Source organism: Papio anubis, chromosome 2 (assembly GCF_008728515.1).
Source record: "Papio anubis isolate 15944 chromosome 2, Panubis1.0, whole genome shotgun sequence".
NCBI classification, from domain to species: Eukaryota; Metazoa; Chordata; class Mammalia; order Primates; family Cercopithecidae; genus Papio; species Papio anubis.
This window is the reverse complement of record NC_044977.1, coordinates 190,541,252-190,559,975: the sequence shown is the minus strand read 5'-3', so window position 1 is coordinate 190,559,975 and position 18,724 is coordinate 190,541,252. Positions and strand designations below refer to the sequence as shown.

General features: G+C 42.5%; 2 protein-coding genes across 8 annotated transcripts in view; one reads left to right on the top strand and one right to left on the bottom strand.

The window, feature by feature from the left end:
- The window catches only part of LOC103882502, a 186,387-nt gene extending 184,650 nt beyond the window's left edge, over positions 1-1,737 (bottom strand). For 4 of the 7 annotated variants that reach the window (XM_031663904.1, XM_009201977.4, XM_009201978.4 and 1 more), the window contains exon 1: positions 1,599-1,685. In XM_031663904.1, coding sequence (XP_031519764.1) covers positions 1,599-1,660 — 62 coding nt within the window. In that variant the 5' untranslated portion in view covers positions 1,661-1,685. Of the gene's footprint in view, positions 1-1,462 lie in introns of all 7 variants that reach the window. The other 3 variants (XR_002520646.2, XR_004182367.1, XM_017956097.3) reach the window with 3 other exon arrangements.
- Positions 1,733-18,724, top strand: part of LSG1 (large 60S subunit nuclear export GTPase 1) — a 29,507-nt gene continuing 12,515 nt past the window's right edge. The window contains exons 1-7 of the mRNA XM_003895306.4: positions 1,733-2,170; positions 4,056-4,182; positions 7,900-8,020; positions 8,183-8,269; positions 8,825-8,911; positions 13,568-13,628; positions 14,861-15,037. Of these exons, the coding sequence (XP_003895355.2) occupies positions 1,895-2,170; positions 4,056-4,182; positions 7,900-8,020; positions 8,183-8,269; positions 8,825-8,911; positions 13,568-13,628; positions 14,861-15,037 (936 nt within the window). The 5' untranslated portion in view covers positions 1,733-1,894. The remainder of the gene's footprint in view (positions 2,171-4,055; positions 4,183-7,899; positions 8,021-8,182; positions 8,270-8,824; positions 8,912-13,567; positions 13,629-14,860; positions 15,038-18,724) is intronic.

Below are 18,724 nucleotides of genomic sequence, written 5' to 3'. Positions count from 1 at the left end.
GTTTGATCTTTAACCACTTAGCTCTGGGGAGATAGACAGGAGCTGTCTACTAATTCTATTTCATGGGTTTTCTTCATATCTTCCTTCTGGAGATTACGTGTAGGATTTTAAAGATACACTGTTTCTAAATTGGGAAATGGGAGAAATCATGTTCTGATGCATCCCTTTGCTCATCTGTGAGCTCTGCCTTCTCAAAGGCTTGCCAACTACTTCGCAGCTTGTCAGCGGTCCCTTGGGCATTTCAACTCACTTCAATTCAGTAAGAGGGGTAAGGTGTAGCACACAGAGGGCCTGGCAGGGAATTCAGAATGGGTGGGAGTCTGGACCCAGTTTCGCCTGATACTAACTTGCTGTGACCTTTAGCCAGTCCACTTCTGTGTCTTCATTTGCACCAGAAAAGAGTGGACTACTCTTGCTCCTCAAAGTGTAACCCGGGGACCAGTAACATGGGTATCACCTGGAAGCTTGTTAGAGCCACAGGCCTCACCCCAGAACTTATAAATCAGAATCTGCATGTTAACGAGATTCCAGGGGATTTATATGCACATTAAAGTGTGAGAAGCCCTGGGTTAAATGGATTCTTGATCCTATGATTTCTTTTATTTCTTTTTGGCTGTTGTTTTAATTGACAAGTAAAAATTGTATATTACTTATGTTGTACAGCATGTTTTGATAAATGTGTACATTGTGGACTGGCTAAATCAAGCTATGCTAGGTAATATATGCATTACCTTGATCCTATGATTTAAAAATACATGTTTGGCTGGATGCGGTGGCTCACACCTGTAATCCTAGCACTTTGGGAGGCCAAGGTGGGCATTCACCTGAGGTCAGGAGTTCAAGACCAGCATGGCCAAACCCTGTCTCTACTAAAAATACAAAAATTAGCCGGGTGCCGTGGCACGTGTCTGTAATTCCTGCTACTCGGGAGACTGAGGCAGGAGAATCACTTGAACCCGGGAGGCAGAGGTTGCAGTGAGCTGAGATCACGCCAGTGCACTCCAGCCTAGGGGAAAGCGAGACTCTGTCTCAAAAAATAAAAATAAATAAATAAATAATACATGTTAACAACCCTCATTCCCCGCTCTCCCCAGGGGTGTACAGGCTAGTGACAAGCCTTGGGTTTGATTCCTGACACTGCACGCACTCAGTCTATGACTTGCTCAAGCTGCTTCCTCTCTCTAAACATCAAAACAAAGAGATGGTTCTCTGGATCAACGAGAATGTAGTTCACCAGCACACAGCCAATTCTAAGCTGACTTTCTATTATTCCCATTATAAGGAAATCAAACATTCAAGGGAGGAACAGAAGCCCAGGCCTCTAGGAGTGGAGCTGGCTCACTGTTTTCACTTTCATTTTAATTATTTGTAAAAAGGGTAATGAAATTGTAACTAGAACCGTTAAAACATTTTTTAATTTGAAATAAAGCGTAAGTCAGTTCCTGTTAACTTTCCTTACAACCTTGCCAAGCTCCGGAAATACTATTCAGCCTCTCATTCCAAATTCACATCCAGGCGAAGACTTTTCTCCCCACGTCGCAGCTGGGGACGGCTAGGTAAACAAAAAGCCGCCGTGCTGGACCTCGGAGACACCACACCTTGGGACGCCGGCTGACAACCAGCGCGGGGAACCTCCCCCGTTCCAGCGCCTCCGAAACATTCCTCCTCGGAGTCTCCGCGTCCTTCTGACGGAAGCGGCGGGAGGCGGAGCTAGTGCCGCGCATAGGAACCGCCATGTTTTCGAGGTACGCTAGTTTCTCGCCGGACGCTAAAGACCGACGCACAAATCAAGAATGAACCATTCTTTTAACTCAGTCATTTATCGAAACTCGAGACGTTCGCCAGGAAATCTATAGATAAGTTCCCAGAACCATTTTTTCACTTATATTCTATAATGCTGGCAAGCTCGAGACGTAAAAAGAGCACTTTAGGACAAGTCATTCTGCTTTCCCCTCTCAAGTTTGAGCCTGAACTACTTGGGCTCGCTTATCGTCACTTCCGGGGATCGAACTGTGAATCCCGGAAACTGCACGCGCGGAGCGGGGAAGCTTCGCCCAGTGGTCGTGTTGCCATGGGCCGGAGGAGAGCCCCGGCCGGTGGGTCGCTGGGACGGGCCCTTATGCGCCATCAGACTCAGCGGAGCCGAAGCCATCGTCACACTGACTCCTGGGTAAGACAGACCATGTCATCTTTCTTATCTTTTCTGTCTAGCCTGAGTGCTGCAAAATTCGGGGTCAAAAGTCAGGTAAGTTTTGTGGGAGGGACGCCTCAGCCTGGTTTTGAAGGACGAGTTGGAGTTTCTGCCAAGCCAAGTAGCAGGCCCTGCTCCTGGCAAGGCCCAGAACGCAAAGGTAGAAGAAGCTTGAAAGAAGGGTTAGTGTGTTGATGAGGGTGGAGTGAGAATGTGAAGAGTCTTCAGTGCCAGGTCTTGAGTACGTTTGTGTTTTGCCCAAGAAGCCACTGAAGTGCTTGGAACTTCCAGAGCAGGAAAGAGACACAACGTATTTTTGTATTGATTTGTTCGAAGAATGGATCCTCCAGAGCGGTTGGTTACTGCCAGAAATACAGAATAATTCAGATCCTTGCTTCACCCTGGCGAAGCCCCCCCTAGTGGTTTAGCTCAAAGATAAATCATTCATTTTTCAGGTGTGACAGGACCTAATATTTTACTAGGCTATAGAAGGATTTTCAAAAAAATGAATGAAGTGATTTGACTTGTGTTAATCATTCTAGTCGTTATTTTCACCATTCATTCCCCCAGGAATGAATGAGAACATTTGAGTTATAAGATCGTGTGCTAAAGTTAAGGGTGCCTCTGGAGCTAACTAACCGTGTGCCACTGTCATACCAGCTGACTTTCATCCATATAGTCTACAGAGTAAACAGCATAGAGTGCTTATCAGTATTCATCAGGTTAGAGTTACTCTGGAGATTAGATTTCTGGTAATTTTTATTAGTTTTGAAGAAACTTGTTACTAATGAAGCCTTTTAGGAAATAGTGGGAAGATTGAACATGAATGGTAAAGAATTGAATCCTAATTCCATTGCTGATTCTATGACCACTTAAACTTTTGGCCTTTAATATTTATTTTTTCATCATTCAGTCATTCATTTTCAGAGACAGGGTCATGCTCTGTCACCCAGGCTAGAGTGCCATTGGTGTGATCATAACTCACCAGCTCACTACAGTCTCCACCTTCTGGGCACAGATGATCCCCCACCTTAATCTCTGACTAACTGGCATTACAGGTGCACAGCATCAGGCCCGGTGGTTGGTTTGTTTTTTGGAGAGACAAGGTCTTGCTACGTTGCTCAGGCTGATCTCAAACTCCTGGCCTCAGGCAATCCTCCTGCCTTAGCCTCTTGAGGAGCTGGGGTTACAGACACAAGCCACCACGCCTGGCACTTTTTTTTATTTGTACCTATACTAAGTATATAGCTTAGGGTGATGGTTATCAAACTCTGGGTTGTGTCTGGAAATCAATTTAGTGGTTTGCAACTAGCTTTTTTGTTTTTACTTTTTCCCCAGCAAGGTAGAGAAATATCAAAATGTGTTACATGTAATAGGGTGTGGCTTCAGTATTCTTTTGTTTCCATTTTACTGTACGGAATGGTACTTGAATGCTTGTATCATTATATGTACATACAGCTTTGGGTCACTATGTAAAATGTATTATTGTGGGGCTATATCAGGTAAAGTTTTAACTAATTTTGACTAGCAGAGTCAATCTGGGTTCAAGTTCCACCTCTGCCATTTAGCTTTCGACTATAGGCAAGTTATTTTATCTGTTGAAGCCTTAGTTTCATCATCAGTGAAGTGAAAATACAGTAAAATTCACCTCAAAAGTTTTTGAAAATTAATGAAATGGTGAAAGGGAACTGCCTATTATGAGGTAAGAGCGTGCTCCTTTAAATGTTAACTATGAGTAGTATTGATTCTAAAGGGACTACAACCATCCTCAAGACCATAGACTAGTTGCAAGGAAGTTTAGAGCTTATTGGATGCCAAGAGCAGAAGAGAGCAGCTGTATTTATCACCCTGTGTTTGTTCATAGTTGCACACAAGTGAACTCAATGATGGCTATGATTGGGGTCGTCTTAATCTTCAGTCGGTGACTGAAGAGAGCTCCCTTGATGACTTCCTTGCTACTGCAGAACTTGCAGGAACAGAGTTTGTAGCGGGTAAGTTGTTTATTGCTGAGTGCATGTGACACTGTCACATTTCCATGAGGGCTGAGGTTTTGTTTTTTGTTTTTGTTTCTGAGACAGAGTCTCGCTCAGTTGCCCAGGCTGAAGTGCAATGGCGCAATCTCGGCTCACTGCAGCTCCGCCTCCTGAGTTCAAGCAATTCACCTGCTCAGCACCCCCCCTCCGAGTAGCTGGGACTACAGGCAGACGCCGCCACGCCTGGCTAATTTTTGTATTTTTCGTAGAGACGGAGTTTCACCATGTTGGCCAGAATGGTCTTGATCTCCTGACCTCGTGATCCGCCCACCTCAGCCTCCCAAAGTGCTGGGATTACAGGCGTGAGCCACCGCGCCCAGCCTGAGTCTTGAACAATGAATAGATATTAGAAGGACACATAAGACCTTTTACACAGACAGGCAGAGGACTCAAGCCAAGATGTGAAGCAGCAGCCGACTTTGTTCAGAAAACGGCTAGAAGTTTGACTTTGCTAGTGCAGGGGGCGGGATGTGATGAGCACAGGTGCTGAGCAGGTGGATATGGGCCAGATTCTGGAGAGAACAAAGGTTTAAGGGAAGCTTTAAACAAGTGTGCAACATGATTTCATATTTCATTTTTCAGTGTTTTTTGGGGGGATGTGTGGGTTCCAGCTTTAATGAGCTATATAATTGGCAACTAAAAATTGTATATAGTTACAGTATATAGTGTGATGTTTGGTTTTATATTATATATGTATACATATGTAGTGAAATGATTACTAAAATCAAGTAATTAACATATCCATCACCTCACATTGGTTTTTTTGTGTGTGTGTGTGGTGAAAACAAGATATATACTCTCTTAGCAAATTTTGTATTATTAACTAGTAAATACATTATCATCAACTATGGGCACCAGGCTGTACATTCGATCTCCAGAACTTATTCATCCGGCCTCAGTAAAACTTCACTGTTAGACCAGTATCCTCCTATGTCCCCCACTCCTAATCTCTGCTAACCACCATCTTCTCTCTGCTTCTGTGAGCTCGACTTTCTTCCACATGTAAGTGAGATCATGCAGTATTTGTCTTTCTGCGTGCCTGGGTTATTTCGCATAGCGTAGTGCTTCATTCATATTGTCACAAGTGTCAAGATTTCCTTCTTTTGTAATGCTAAGTAGTATTCCATTGTATATATACATATACCACGTTTTCTTTATTCATTCATACATTGATGGGCTTTGAGGTTGGTTCCATATCTTGGCTATTGTGAATAGCGCTGCAGGGAACATGGGAGTGCAGATGTCTAATAGGTACATGAGATTTCATTTTTTAAAAGATCACTGATGAATTTTAAGGAAGCAAGATGAGTTAGGAGACCGTATCACTTTAGTCTAGCAAGAAAAACAGGCCAGAACTGAAATAGAGATAGTAGAAGAATGGAGAAGATAAGAGGAACAAGAACACTTAAGGAGCTAGAGTAAACCAGACTAATGGAGAGGGTAGCGTAAGCAAAAATGAGTGAAGGGACAAAAATAAACTGCTGGGTTTCACAATGAAATACCACTTCACCCACTAGGATAGCTAAAATAAAAGAGGCCTGTAACAAATGTTGGGGAGGATGTGGAGAAATTAGAACCTCATACATTGCTGTGGGAGTATAAAATGGTGCTGCTGTTTTTTTTTTTTTTTTTTTTTGAGACGGAGTCTGGCTCTGTTGCCCAGGCTGGAGTGCAGGGCCGGATCTCAGCTCACTGCAGTTTCACCCCGGTTCACGCATTTCTGCCTCAGCTCTCCCGAGGCTGAGTACAGGCACGCCACCGCCCGCTAATTTTTTGTATTTTAGTAGAGATCGGGTTTCACCGTGAACAGCCAGGATGGTCTCTGACCTCCTGACCTCGATCCGCCTGCCTCGCCTCCCAGCAAGCTGGGATTACAGGCTTGAGCCACCGCTCCCGGCCAAGGTGCTGCTGTTTTATAAAAAAATTTTGGCAGTTCCTCAAAAGGTAAAACCTAGAATTACCATCTGATCCAGCAGTGCCACTCCTGGGTGTGTGCCCAAAAGAAATGAAAACACGTCTACACAAAAACATGTACGTGTGTATTCATAGCAGCATTATTCATAATCGCCAAAAAATGGAAACACCAAAAAGTCCTAAGCAGGCAAATCTACAGAAAGTAGATGATTTCCACCAGGTACCTGGGGATGGACAGTGACTGCTAATGGGTAAAGGTTTCCTTTTGGGGTGATGAAAGTATTCTAAAATGGATCATGGCGATGGCTGCACAACTCTGTGAATATACTGAAAATCATTGAATTGTATGCTTTAGTGGGTGGATTGTATAGTATGTGAATCATATCTTAGTAAAGCTATTTTCTTTTTTTCTTTTTTTCTTTTTTTTTTTTTTTTGAGATGAAGTCTCCCTCTTGTCACCCAAGCTGGAGTGCACTGGCGTGGTCTCGGCTCACTGCAACCTCTGCCTCCCGAGTTCGAGCGATTCTCCTGCCTCAGCCTCCTGAGTAGCTGGGATTACAGGCATGTGCCACCATACCCAGCTAATTTTTGTATTTTTAGTAGAGACGGGGTTTCACCACATAGGCCAGGCTGATCTCAAACTCCTGACCTCGTGATCCCAAAGTGCTGGGATCCGTGAGCCACCGTCCCAGTGCTATTTTCTTCTTGAAGTCAATTAGTAATCTCTGTGAGAACAGTTTTAGTGGAGTGATAGAGCCACAGCTGGAATCTAGAGAAACAGAAAGTGGGAGGTGAGGAAGTCAAGGAATGAGCAAGTTGTATTCTTCTGAGATATTTGACTGTGGCAGGGAAAGAGAAGTGTAAGGGCGTGTGTGAGAAGGATCTGGGTTAATGGTAGTATGTTCTTAGGTTATGGGGTGAGACAGTAGAGAGGGAAGTTGGAAAGATTTGTTTTGGCAGTATCTGTTAGAAGTTTACAGTTACAGGCCGGGTACAGTGGCTCGTGCCTGTAACCCCAGCACTTTGGGAGGCCGAGACGGGCGTATCACCTGAGGTCAGTAGTTCGAGACCAGCCTGGCCAACATGGCAAAACCCCGTCTCTACTAAAAACACAAAAATTAGCCGGGCGTGGTGGTGTGCGCCTGTAGTCCCAGCTACTCAGGAGGCTGAGTTGGGAGAGTTGCTTGAGGTTGCAGTGAACCGAGACTGCACCACTTCACTCCAGCCTGGTGACAGAGTGAGACCCTGTCTCAAAAAAAAAAAAAAAAACCGGAAAGCAAGTTTATAGTTGCATATCCTATGAGCCAGCACCTCTACTTCTCAGCATCTACCCCGGAGCAGCAGAATTGCCCGGAGAACTCTTGAAGACAGATTCCTGGCCCTATCCTCTAGATTCTAGAGCATCTGATTCAGTGAGTGGGGGTTAGAGCTGCCGCATTTACATTTTTAACAAGCTCCCAGATGATGCTGTATTTTAATAATGAAAACTTGGAAACTGAATGTTCAGTAGTAGAGAAAATGTGATATAGCCACAGTATGAAATACTGTGCGGCAGTCAAAAAGAATGTAGTAACTCTGGATAGTTATTTGGTATAAAACTTCATTTGAGAAGAATAATTCATCCAAGGCTAGAAGAATCTAATCAAGAAAGCTTAAGTTCTCTTAGGCTCTCATTTTTAGTTTTCTAAGTTTATCAGTATGACCAAACACTCTGTATCTACATTGCCTCTTAAGTAATAGTACTTTTCTTTATTTGAACAGAGAAACTTAATATTAAGTTTGTGCCTGCTGAGGCTAGAACTGGACTACTGTCTTTTGAGGAGAGCCAGAGAATTAAGAAGCTCCATGAAGAAAACAAACAGTTCTTGTGTATACCGAGGAGGTGAGCTGAAGAAGAATTTAGAATGCCACAAAACATACAAGGCCGCTGCGTATTCGTTTTTTAAATTGCTTCTTTTTCTCAGCTACCATTATTAGATCCAAATTCCCTATCTTATATTGGTTACTTATATGAGAAATTTTTTTCCTTCTATGATTGTTTCAGACCAAACTGGAACAAAAATACTACCCCAGAAGAACTCAAACAAGCAGAGAAAGATAACTTTCTAGAATGGAGACGTCAGCTTGTCCGGTGAGTATCATAGACTCTATGGCAACTTACCTTGAAATCCCGAGTTCAGACATTTGGTGTGCTTACACCACCGTTTGCATTTTGAAGTTTTGATTCTTTTAAAAAGGAAATGGTAGCATTCTGTTAACAAGTGCAAATGGATGTGTGCAGAAACAAGATTGCTAGGCGCATACGCGTCCTTGCACAGACAGTGAGTCGGTTACTCTGCGCGGCTCCAGGCCTTTTCCTTTCATTCCCCTCTTTGGCCGCTGGGCGCCCTGGAGTTGATCGCTGCTCGCCTGCACATTTTTCCAGAAAGAGTGTGGGAAAGAAGTGACTTTGTGTGACAGGGAAACTTTCAGGGCATAAATAGCTTCAGGATAAAATTTGAATCTGGTGGAGTATTGTCTAAATAAATAGTATTTTTATGGTGTCTCAGCAGGAAATATATAAAATAATTTGACTCTGGATATTTGCGCACCATACTTATTTTTAGTGTAATGAATTTGAGCATTTACACTGCTAAAAATTGTCTTATAATCTGGCAAAGATATAAACTTCTCATTCAAAAACTAGGCTAGAAGAGGAACAAAAGCTGATACTGACTCCATTTGAACGAAATTTGGACTTTTGGCGCCAGCTCTGGAGAGTCATTGAGAGAAGGTGAATTCATCATTTTCTTTTGTGTAATGAAGACATTGTGGTGAAGTTGCATTCAATTTGGATGTTGATATAGGCTTATAGGCTCAGGGTATGAAGAATTAAGCTATGCAGAGGGTTACTAAGAATTATTATAAAAACACAGTATGATACTACCATATATTTTGTATAGTTTTTTTGTTATTAGATGAATATGTTGATAAGTGTGTGAGAATAATGAACGTTTTCTGTAAGATGAATTCTGAAGAACCTATATAGATATTTTAGCAAATGTATATTTAGTTTCTACTGGTAATGTGGAAAATATGAGTACGAAAAAGAGTTAAGTTCCTGCCTGCAAAGAGCATCTATGTTATGGGGCGAGGCGGATGTCAAAGCTCATGTCAGCCCACTGTCACCATGTTCAGCTAAATGCTAAGCAAAGCACCAGGAACCAGGGGCACACAAATGAATGAAATGCAGTTCTTGTACTCAGAGAACTTAATACATGTGAAAATACAGAGGGCAGTAGAGTTCCTGCTTTGCGGCGGATAGAAAGGCAGTGGGCTGAGTCATAGCAGAGGAAGGAGAGGTTGATAAGTATTGAGGAAATCACGGGGTGGTTTTTATGTTTTTTAATTGGGCTCTGAAAAGAAGAGAATGATTTTGACAAATTGAGAATGAGAGATTTTTATTCTTTTTCATGTAACACTAAGGCGAATTCCTGATTGTTGGAAGTTGATGAATCACCTGTCTCTAATCTCACCTCTTTGGTGTAGTTAAGAGGTTTTTGTTTTCCTCAAAGAGTTTCTGAATTACTTTCAAGGATGCCATAAATGAACCTTATATTTGAAATGATGTTTTTCAACAAGGACCCTTCAGGCTGGTTTTTATTTTCTTTGAAATCTATAACGTGAACCTAGTAAGAAGACTAGGAAACAGAATGCCTTAATTGGGATTCTCAGAAAAGAATCTTATCACATTTAGCATATTGTTATTAAGAAAACAGGGCCCAGCCTAGTGGCTCACGCCTGTAACCCCAGCACTTTGGGAGGTCGAGGCAGGTTGATCACTTGAGGTCAGGAATTTGATACCAGCCTGAGCAACATGGTGAAACCCCATCCCTACTAAAAATACAAACATTAACCAGGCTTGGTTACTACTTGGGAAGCTGAGGCAGGAGAATCGCTTGAACCCAGGAGGTGGAGGTTGCAGTGAGCCGAGATCGCACCACTGCACTCCAGCCTGGGTGACAGCAAGACTCCTTCTCAACAAAAAAGAAAACAATACTTGGACTAAACTTGTAAAAGTCACTTACATTTCTTATTAGGGTGATGACAATTAAAGTCACTTGAATGCCCCCATCCTCTGCCTCTGGGGGTGTAGAAAGGGCTCTTGGGCTGGGGTGTGGGGAGGTCACAGAAGCAAGGCAAATCTCTAAGGCGGAAGAAAGGAAAGGCTTTCTGCAGATGACGGGTCCATGCAGGCTGCTTTTACTCAGGCTTGAGGGGGGCTTCGGAAGACCCCCAGCCATTCTCCTGGGGAACTGGGGAGCTGCTGTGAGCAGAGGAGCCTTCTCTTTGATGCCTCCTTGGTGGTTGAGGCTGTGTACTCCTGAGAATGCCCGTTTTCTCATTTCCAAAGAGAAACGGTAACAAGCGCAGAAGTACTGCAGCCCGGACCTTGAGGGCAGCAGCCTCCATCTTCACACTTAATTACAGTTTTTGTTTTGTTTTCAGAGATTGTCCTACTTCCTGTGTCATCTGTCTGTCTTCTTTGCTCCTTTCCTTTTTCTTCTGGTTTCTGACTTTTACAGAAGAGGCCTTCCTCAGGTGTCTAGTGATGTTCATCTGTCTTTAAGAACAAAGCATTACAAGGCTGGTTGACAGGCCTACCTGTTTAGTGGAATTTGCCAACTGGTGAGCTTCACCGTAAGGTGCCTGGGCAGGGGTCAGTTTTATTTTGTCGGAATACTCCAAGATGTTAAGATCGATAGGTCTTTTCCCCAGAGCCAGTCAGTTGTGTGTGTGTGTGGTTTTGTTTTGTTTTGTTTTGTTTTTTTGAGATGGAGTTTCACTCTTGTTGCCCAGGCTGGAGTGCAATGGTGCGATCTCGGCTCACCGCAACCTCCGCCTCCTGGGTTCAAGCGATTCTCCTGCCTCAGCCTCCCGAATAACTGGGATTACAGGCATGTGCCACCATGCCCAGCTAATTTTGTATTTTTAGTAGAGATGGGGTTTCTCCACGTTGGTCAGGCTGATCTCGAACTGACCTCAGGTGATCCACCCGCCTCAGCCTCCCAAAGTGCTGGGATTACAGGTGTGAGCCACTGTGCCCGGTTCCAGTCAGTTTTTAAAAAGAAGAATGATCTCCTGCCAGGAAGGGGCAGGAGGTGGTATAATACAAGGGCGCTGGGCATCTTCACAGTTCAGTATCTTCATAGGCTTACGCTGAATTCCCCTTTTTGCACTTTGGCAACTCTTTCCCATTTTCCCTGTGCCTGAGGTCCCAGTCCTGGAACTTCTCAAGTTCATTTTCTCCATAATAAACGCTCGCCTTCTGCTATTAGGGTGGGGAATGGGGGCTGTGTGGTGGGTTGCAGTTGCCTCACTGAACGGAACAGAGAAGCCAACCTCCGAGCGCGCTGTTCAGACGGATTACAGGCGCAGGCCGCATTCTTGGCCTTGAGAGAGCTGATGCTTCTAATCCTGGGCTTTCTTGGAAGTCTGGGGCACAAACAGGTTTGCTTCTTGTTGGTTTGACATTTGGTTGCTGCTGTTCTTTCTCTTTATCCTAATGGGTTTCAGCCTTTGTTTTTGTAGGTTTTGAGAGGGAGCAGAGGTAACCATCTGTGTTCAGTTTAACAGGAAGCCTCTCTTACACTGTTTCCGTCCCTAATAATTTCCCAAGTGAGCCTGTACATGTTGAAACTTCTAGCTTCAGTTTGGATTACAGTATTATTTGCTGTCTTATTTTTGTTATGTGATTTTCTCCTTTTTTTAAAATAAGAGAACATGTTTTCTAACTCAAGGAATATAGGTATATGAAAGTGGATCTGAGTTACATAGAAATATTTACTTAAAAATGACTGCCGCTGCATCTTTGAATGGGAAATATTTATTGATGTCTTCTCCACAGCAGATGTCTCCTGTTTGGTAACAGGCTGGCTAAACCATCTGCCTCTTTACTTCTAATAGTAGTTATCAGAAAAGATTAGATGTATAACATGTCATTGAAATGCAGGAAACTGCAGAGGCACTGAGGGCGGAACACTGTCTTCCAGTAAGATAAGGCGCTTCCATTGTGCTGCGTAGACCCTTCCTGCTACACGGCTGGCGCTTTGCTCTGCTCCTCACTCAGCACGTGAAGCAGCTGTCTTGAAGCGTCTTTTCTTACTGGTGTTTCTAAACTGATTGTTCTTCCTACTTGTTCGGTGTGTAGACATAACGTTTGTAGACATTGTGGTTTTAGTTGATTAGGCTTTGTCCATTTTTTTGTAATCATTTTTTCATTTACTATTAAATATCCAGTTTGAAAGTGCATTATTACCTTAAAGAAGGAAATACTAGAACCGGCTTAACTAGAGAACTTAAAAAACAATTTGTCCAAAATTAGCAAGTCTGTGAGTTCCTTTGTGTCACAGGATTATGCTGACATTTTAACTATTCTAAAAGAAAATGCACTTTTAATTGTCAAAAGAATGTCCTAAATGGTAACCTTCATTCTTTGGAATTTAGCATATTTGCAAAGTTGCCTCAGAAAAGGCTGGTTAACAGAATAAGGGTTTTGGGGAGACTCTGCCGTGAGGTAGTCATGCATCTGTAGCTTATTTCCTTCCAGCAGCAGTCACGGTGGGCCTTTATAACATCTAGCTCAGAGGCTGAAGGGAGGGAGGAGCCTCCCAGAGAAGGGAATTCTTTTTTCTCCTTGCCGTGTAGACACCTGTAGTCCCCACTATATTTGTGAGGGATTTGAGGGGCTTGCACCAGCTGCAGTAAGTTGTCTTATTGCTGTACCTTCTTATATGTGATAGAAGTTGGACTTACCATTCCTGCTTCAGCCGGGCAACCTAAGTTAATACGTTCCTATTTTGTCTTTTTGCCATTTAAATACATTGTTGGAATTGGTGGATAATTGTTTGCCAAAAATATGCTTTCTTCCTTGTTATTCCTGGGTTGAAATAAGATACTAGCTTCAATAGTGGCAGCTGTCAGCAACTGATTTACCAGTTTTCGTTTGAGGCTTTAACATGAGTGCAGACTAGGGATTGAATATTTAGTAGACTTCACCTTGGAGTGAAGTGTTTGGGATACTCTTTTGTCTCACCAGGAGAGTGGAATAGAAGTATGGTGGATGTCTTAGCAATGAAACATCATCTGAACCCCCCTAGGCTGTATGAGAGCAATAGCACGTTATGATTAAGAGCATCACCTCTGGTCCAGGCTGCCTGGGTTCCCATTCTGGCTGTGTTACTTATTAGCTGGTGGCCTTGGGCAAGTTACTTAACTGCCCTGAGCCTTAAGTCACTCGTGTATAAACCGGGAATAATTATACCTTAAAAATTAATAGATGTCCAGTGCTTAATATATTGCAGGTGTTTGCTATTCTGGCCATTAATGTGTGGTTAGGAAAATCCCTTTCACCTCACACTGATTGGTCTATCTCGTGTTTGTGTTTCAGTGATATTGTGGTCCAGATAGTAGATGCTCGAAACCCACTCCTGTTTAGATGTGAGGATTTGGTAAGTCAAGTTTGACAAAATTCAAACATCAGTCCTTTGAGTAGCTGTGAGAGGACCAAATCACTCAGCAGTGACTGTAGGCACACATTCTGCCCGCTCTGGCTCTGTTAATGAGGCCTTCCCTCCTTCCAAGGTCAGGAGCTTGCATGATGCCACTGTTGAGACAGATGTTTTCTCAAACAATGATTTCTATCTGCAGGAAGGCAGTTAAATGAGCTTTCTAGCTTTTAGTTTAGAAGCCACTTAAGGCATTTGCTGGTTTCCCATTTTTCAGGAAACACCAGTGGAAATAGTATTTTATTTATTTTAGCATATTGCCAGTCACTTCACTTTTTTTTTTTTTTTTTTGAGACGGAGTCTCACTCTGTCGCCCAGGCTGGAGTGCAGTGGCCGATCTCAGCTCACTGCAAGCTCCGCCTGGCTCACACCATTCTCCTGCCTCAGCCTCCCGAGTAGCTGGGACTACAGGCGCTCACACCGCTAGTTTTTGTATTTTTTAGAGAGACGGGTTTCACCAGGTTAGCCAGGGATGGTCTCGACCTCCTGACCTCGCGGATCCGCCTGTCTCAGCCTCCCAAAGTGCTGGGATTACAGGCTTGAGCCACCGCGCCCGGCCGTCACTTCACTTTTTAATTCATCCTGTAAAGTTCTCTCTCCTCACACTTTAGTTATGACTCCCTGTGGTATTTTACAAGTGAACTAAGTTTATGAAACACCACAGGGGCTAATAACTAACGTGTGAGAATCCCATGAAATGATGTAATGTAGCTTTGGGTTAGTTAACAAAATATTTTATAATATGTGAGGTATTCATATTTCTTTTTGAGAACTGTAATACATATTATTTATTTATTTATTTATTACTATCTTATATATCTAATTTTTTGTAGAGACAGGATCTTGCCATGTTGCCCAGGCTGGTCTCGAACTCCTGGGCTCAAGCAATCCTCCCTCCTCCGCCTCCCAAAGTGCTGGAATTACAGGCATGAGCCCCCATGCCTGGCCCAGATTATTTTTAAATCTGCTGGTGCATAACAAAAATATTAATGGTGGACCTTCTTTTCAAAGCTTACTGAAAGGATTAGTATAATGCGTCGTGATTAAGACTGTTTAAATTAGGAAATGATTTAAAACTGGGGGCAGTAAAAACTTGTGCTGGGATCTTCAATATGATTAGCCTCATTTTTTAGTTGTTTGGAAGAGGTCTTTCTAAATCTCTTTGTCTTGCTTAGGAATGTTATGTGAAAGAAATCGATGCCAGTAAGGAGAACGTGATTCTGATCAACAAGGCAGACTTGCTGACTGCTGAGCAGCGGAGTGCCTGGGCCATGTACTTTGAAAAAGAAGATGTGAAGGTTATTTTCTGGTCAGCTTTGGCCGGAGCCATTCACCTGAATGGTGACTCTGAGGTAACCTGAGGGACTTTTACAGGTTGGGTTTCAAAGAGGAGGATTTTGATTTCTCATAATGTGCTTCATTTGTGTTTTGTTTACTCTTACTGGAAATTTGTGGGAATTAGGGTTTTTCCCCTGTGTGCTGGATTCGGATGACCTACAGAAAGTGAATCACAAAGTTCCTTTCTCTCTGGTTGTCGGACAGTCTGACATCGCCAGTGTTGTTACACACTGGTATTAGCTGTATTATTTTTGTATAATTGTATAATTTTTTTTAAAGGTTGTAGACAGGAAGTTGTATAGGAAGTTCCACAATGACCCTGTAACTGCTTTTAAGAGAAGTCAGAACACAAGGGTATAACTGAAGGATGTAGTCAGTTCTCAGGACTTGATTAGAATCTCTTTCGACTTTGTTCTGAAAACAGAGAAACTAACCCTAAATTAAGATATACCACATTATCTGTTAGCCCGAATTTTGCAAAAGTAGTTTGGGCTTTATTTTTACTTTTGAATAAAATAATATCTATAAGAGGGCCAGGCGCCATGGCTCACTCCTGTAATCCCAGCACTTTGGGAAGCCGAGGGGTGTGGATCACCTGAGGTTGGGAGTTTGAAACCAGCCTTACCGACGTGGAGAAACCCCATCTCTACTAAAAATACAACATTAGCCGGGCGTGGTGGCGGGTGCCTGTAACCCCAGCTACTCGGGAGGCTGAGGCAGGAGAATTGCTTGAACCGGGGAGGCGGAGGTTGTAGTGAACCGAGATCGCGCCATTACACTCCAGCCTGGGCAACAAGAGCGAAACTCTGTCTCAAAAAAAAAAAAAAAAATCATCATCGTGATACCAACTGTGAAAAGAAATTAGTAATTAGGATCGTAGAGATGGAGAGACGTAAGAAGTACTGTCTTTTTCCCTGTGCTTTTCTCTCTCTGTTTATCAGGCATCTATTGACTGTAGAGTGTGTGTTGAGCTGGGTTATGAATACAGCACCCTCCCCTCCGTGAGCTCATTGTATAAACTCTCACCTCTAACTGTGTGAAGGAGTCTCTTCCTCCACCTCCATATCAAACAGTTGCATATTTCTCTTTGACTACTTTAAGCGACAGGATGCTCGAGACCAGGTAACTCATTTCTTTTTACCTCTAAATGTAGAAAGTTCTTCCATTCAGTGGAACGAAGTCAGCCACCCTACCCTTTGATCTGAGGACTCTTTGTCCCTTCGGTTCTCTCCTGCAGCTGTGCATTTTCAGCTCTTACAGACACCAGCTCCAGGACGCCCATCCTGGGTGCCTGTCTTCTTGCGTCAGGACCGCAGGCAAAACTGGCCACACCTAATTGAATACATTATTCCAGGTGGTGTTTGCCTAGGGCGTATACAGAGCATTCATATTTCTTGTGATCAGGATATTCACATTAATTCAGTTTCTGTTAGTTCATCTCCTTTCAGAAGCTGTTTGCTCTTGGCTCATTGAACCTGTGAGCAACCGAATCCCTCAAATATCAAAAAAATAAAAAAAGACTTACTAAGCAAACCTCATCCCATCTTTACATGGAGAGAAAGATATTTGTTCTGTTTTACTTCAACTTAGGAGAGTACTGTTCCTTTTAAATATGTTAATGGCTTAGTACCAAGATAGAGTTCATTTTAGAGTGTACAGTTAGCATTTCCTCGCCTTCTAGCTGTGAATTTTCATGTCATTGATAACATCGTTGAACAGGCTAGGACAAGGGATACAGCTCTGTGACCTTTTGTGGACTTACTAGCAGCACTCTGTGCCAGGCGTTTTTATGTGAATATAGATGTATTCACAAGAATATACCGATAATAATTATTACTATAATTAATTAAAACTAACCCATAAAATTAGTAAGTTAATAAAAACATATTCTTTACCAGACACCACTATTCTAAACACTTTATGTATTTTACTCATTTAATCTTCTCGGCAGTAAGTATAGATACTTACCATTGTTAGGGAGAAGAATAGTTTGCCCTGTTAAACCATTATTTCTGTTGTTTCCAATCTTTCCTGGAAGTCAATGTCTTGCTGAAGTTTTAAAATAGGTAATTACCATTATATTGCTCTGCCCTGATGCAGTAACCCTACCAAAAATGGAAGAGATGAGTTTCTGCATCTGTGGCCTTCTTGATTTACTAACCAAGTGGTAGATAACAAAGGGAAATGAAATTTTTTGCGTAATCAGTTTTCAGGGAACTCTTACTACCTCCTGTTGATGACTGTCTTATTTTTAGGGCTCACCAGGTCACTTGTGGAATTGTTTTAATGTCAGTGTCTGGCTTAACAGTGTGTAGTTTACGGAAGATATTCTTTCCTCCTTTTTAAGACTTAGGCGCCATTTACTTCTCCCAAGTTTTCTGGACTCTCTGCTGTTGTCCGTGATTTCTCAGGTTGTGAAGTCTTACTTGTAACTCGTTACTAATATCTGTAATTTGGGCATCAAATTACAGAAGTGCTAGAAGTAGCTTGATATTCACTGTTTTCACTGTTTTCTTGCCTGAAAGTTTGGTTCATCTTCTACAGTTGTTCAACTTCAGTTGTATGAAAAATGTGAATGTTCTGAAAAAATGTGACATTTTTCAAAAGGCACAGCCCAGTTCTGAGTTGAGTATCTCTGGTTTCCTTTGGTCACCTTGGAATTGCACTGTGTTCCCCAAAAGATTGACTTTTTCCTTCTTTTAATTTTTAACATAATTATGGCAAAGTCCTTTGATTGTCTTTAGTACTTTTCCTGAAGCCGAACTGCCCCCCACTGTAGTTTTTCTACTGCACATTCATGTTCAGTTCACATTCTCATTTTCATGCTACTTTCATGTTTGAAAATGACCCAAAAGAGCCCCACAGTGAGGACACTGACTTCTTTACATTCCCTGCTCATTTACCATAGAAATTGCTTCCGGTTCTGTATTTCTCTCATAAGCCCGGTTTCTTTTTGAGTTGCCAGGCTTGATAGTGAAATCATACCTGTTTTTCTTGACATTTTGTTTTCTTTCTGCTTTCTTGAGATTTAGGATACACGTTTGGCTGAGTTCATTGTGTCCCCTTCTGTGAGTGTTAATTATTCTAACCAAATTACTTGGAAATGATACAAGATTTCCATTACTTTCAAGTCCCAACAGATTCACCCTTATTTCTGCTTTGTTGTCACAAGGGATTCAGAAGAATTAACACACCCATGAGTAGTAAATGATTTTTACCTTTCGCTTTCCAAAGGGAATCTTTCATCACGAAATAATGTGGAGTTGAGTTTTGCTGCCGCATTTCACACACGGGGATCTGTGTGTGCTCCACGGTGCTTTGACTTCTAAAAGCAATTCTGAGAGAATAGCAGATTTTTTTAAACATGCCAACCACCGTCTTTAAAAATACAAATGTAAAATGAACTGCTTTGTGCAGAGAAGAGTATGTTAAATGTGTTATTGTTCCTGAGACATGCTTCGTTTTATCGTGCAGCCCATTGCAAAATAATGTACGGCCAAAGAGTTCAGTTTAACATAAGTTTTTCCCCTTGCTGTCTTTGAAGAGTTTTGTTGTTGTTGTTCTTGTTTTCTTTTGTTTTTGTAGAGACCCAGTCTTGCTGTGTTGCCCAGACTGGTTTTGAATTCCTGGCCTTGAGCGATCCTCCCACCTCAGCTACCCAAGTGCTGAGATTACAGGTGTGAGTCATCGCACCCGGCCTA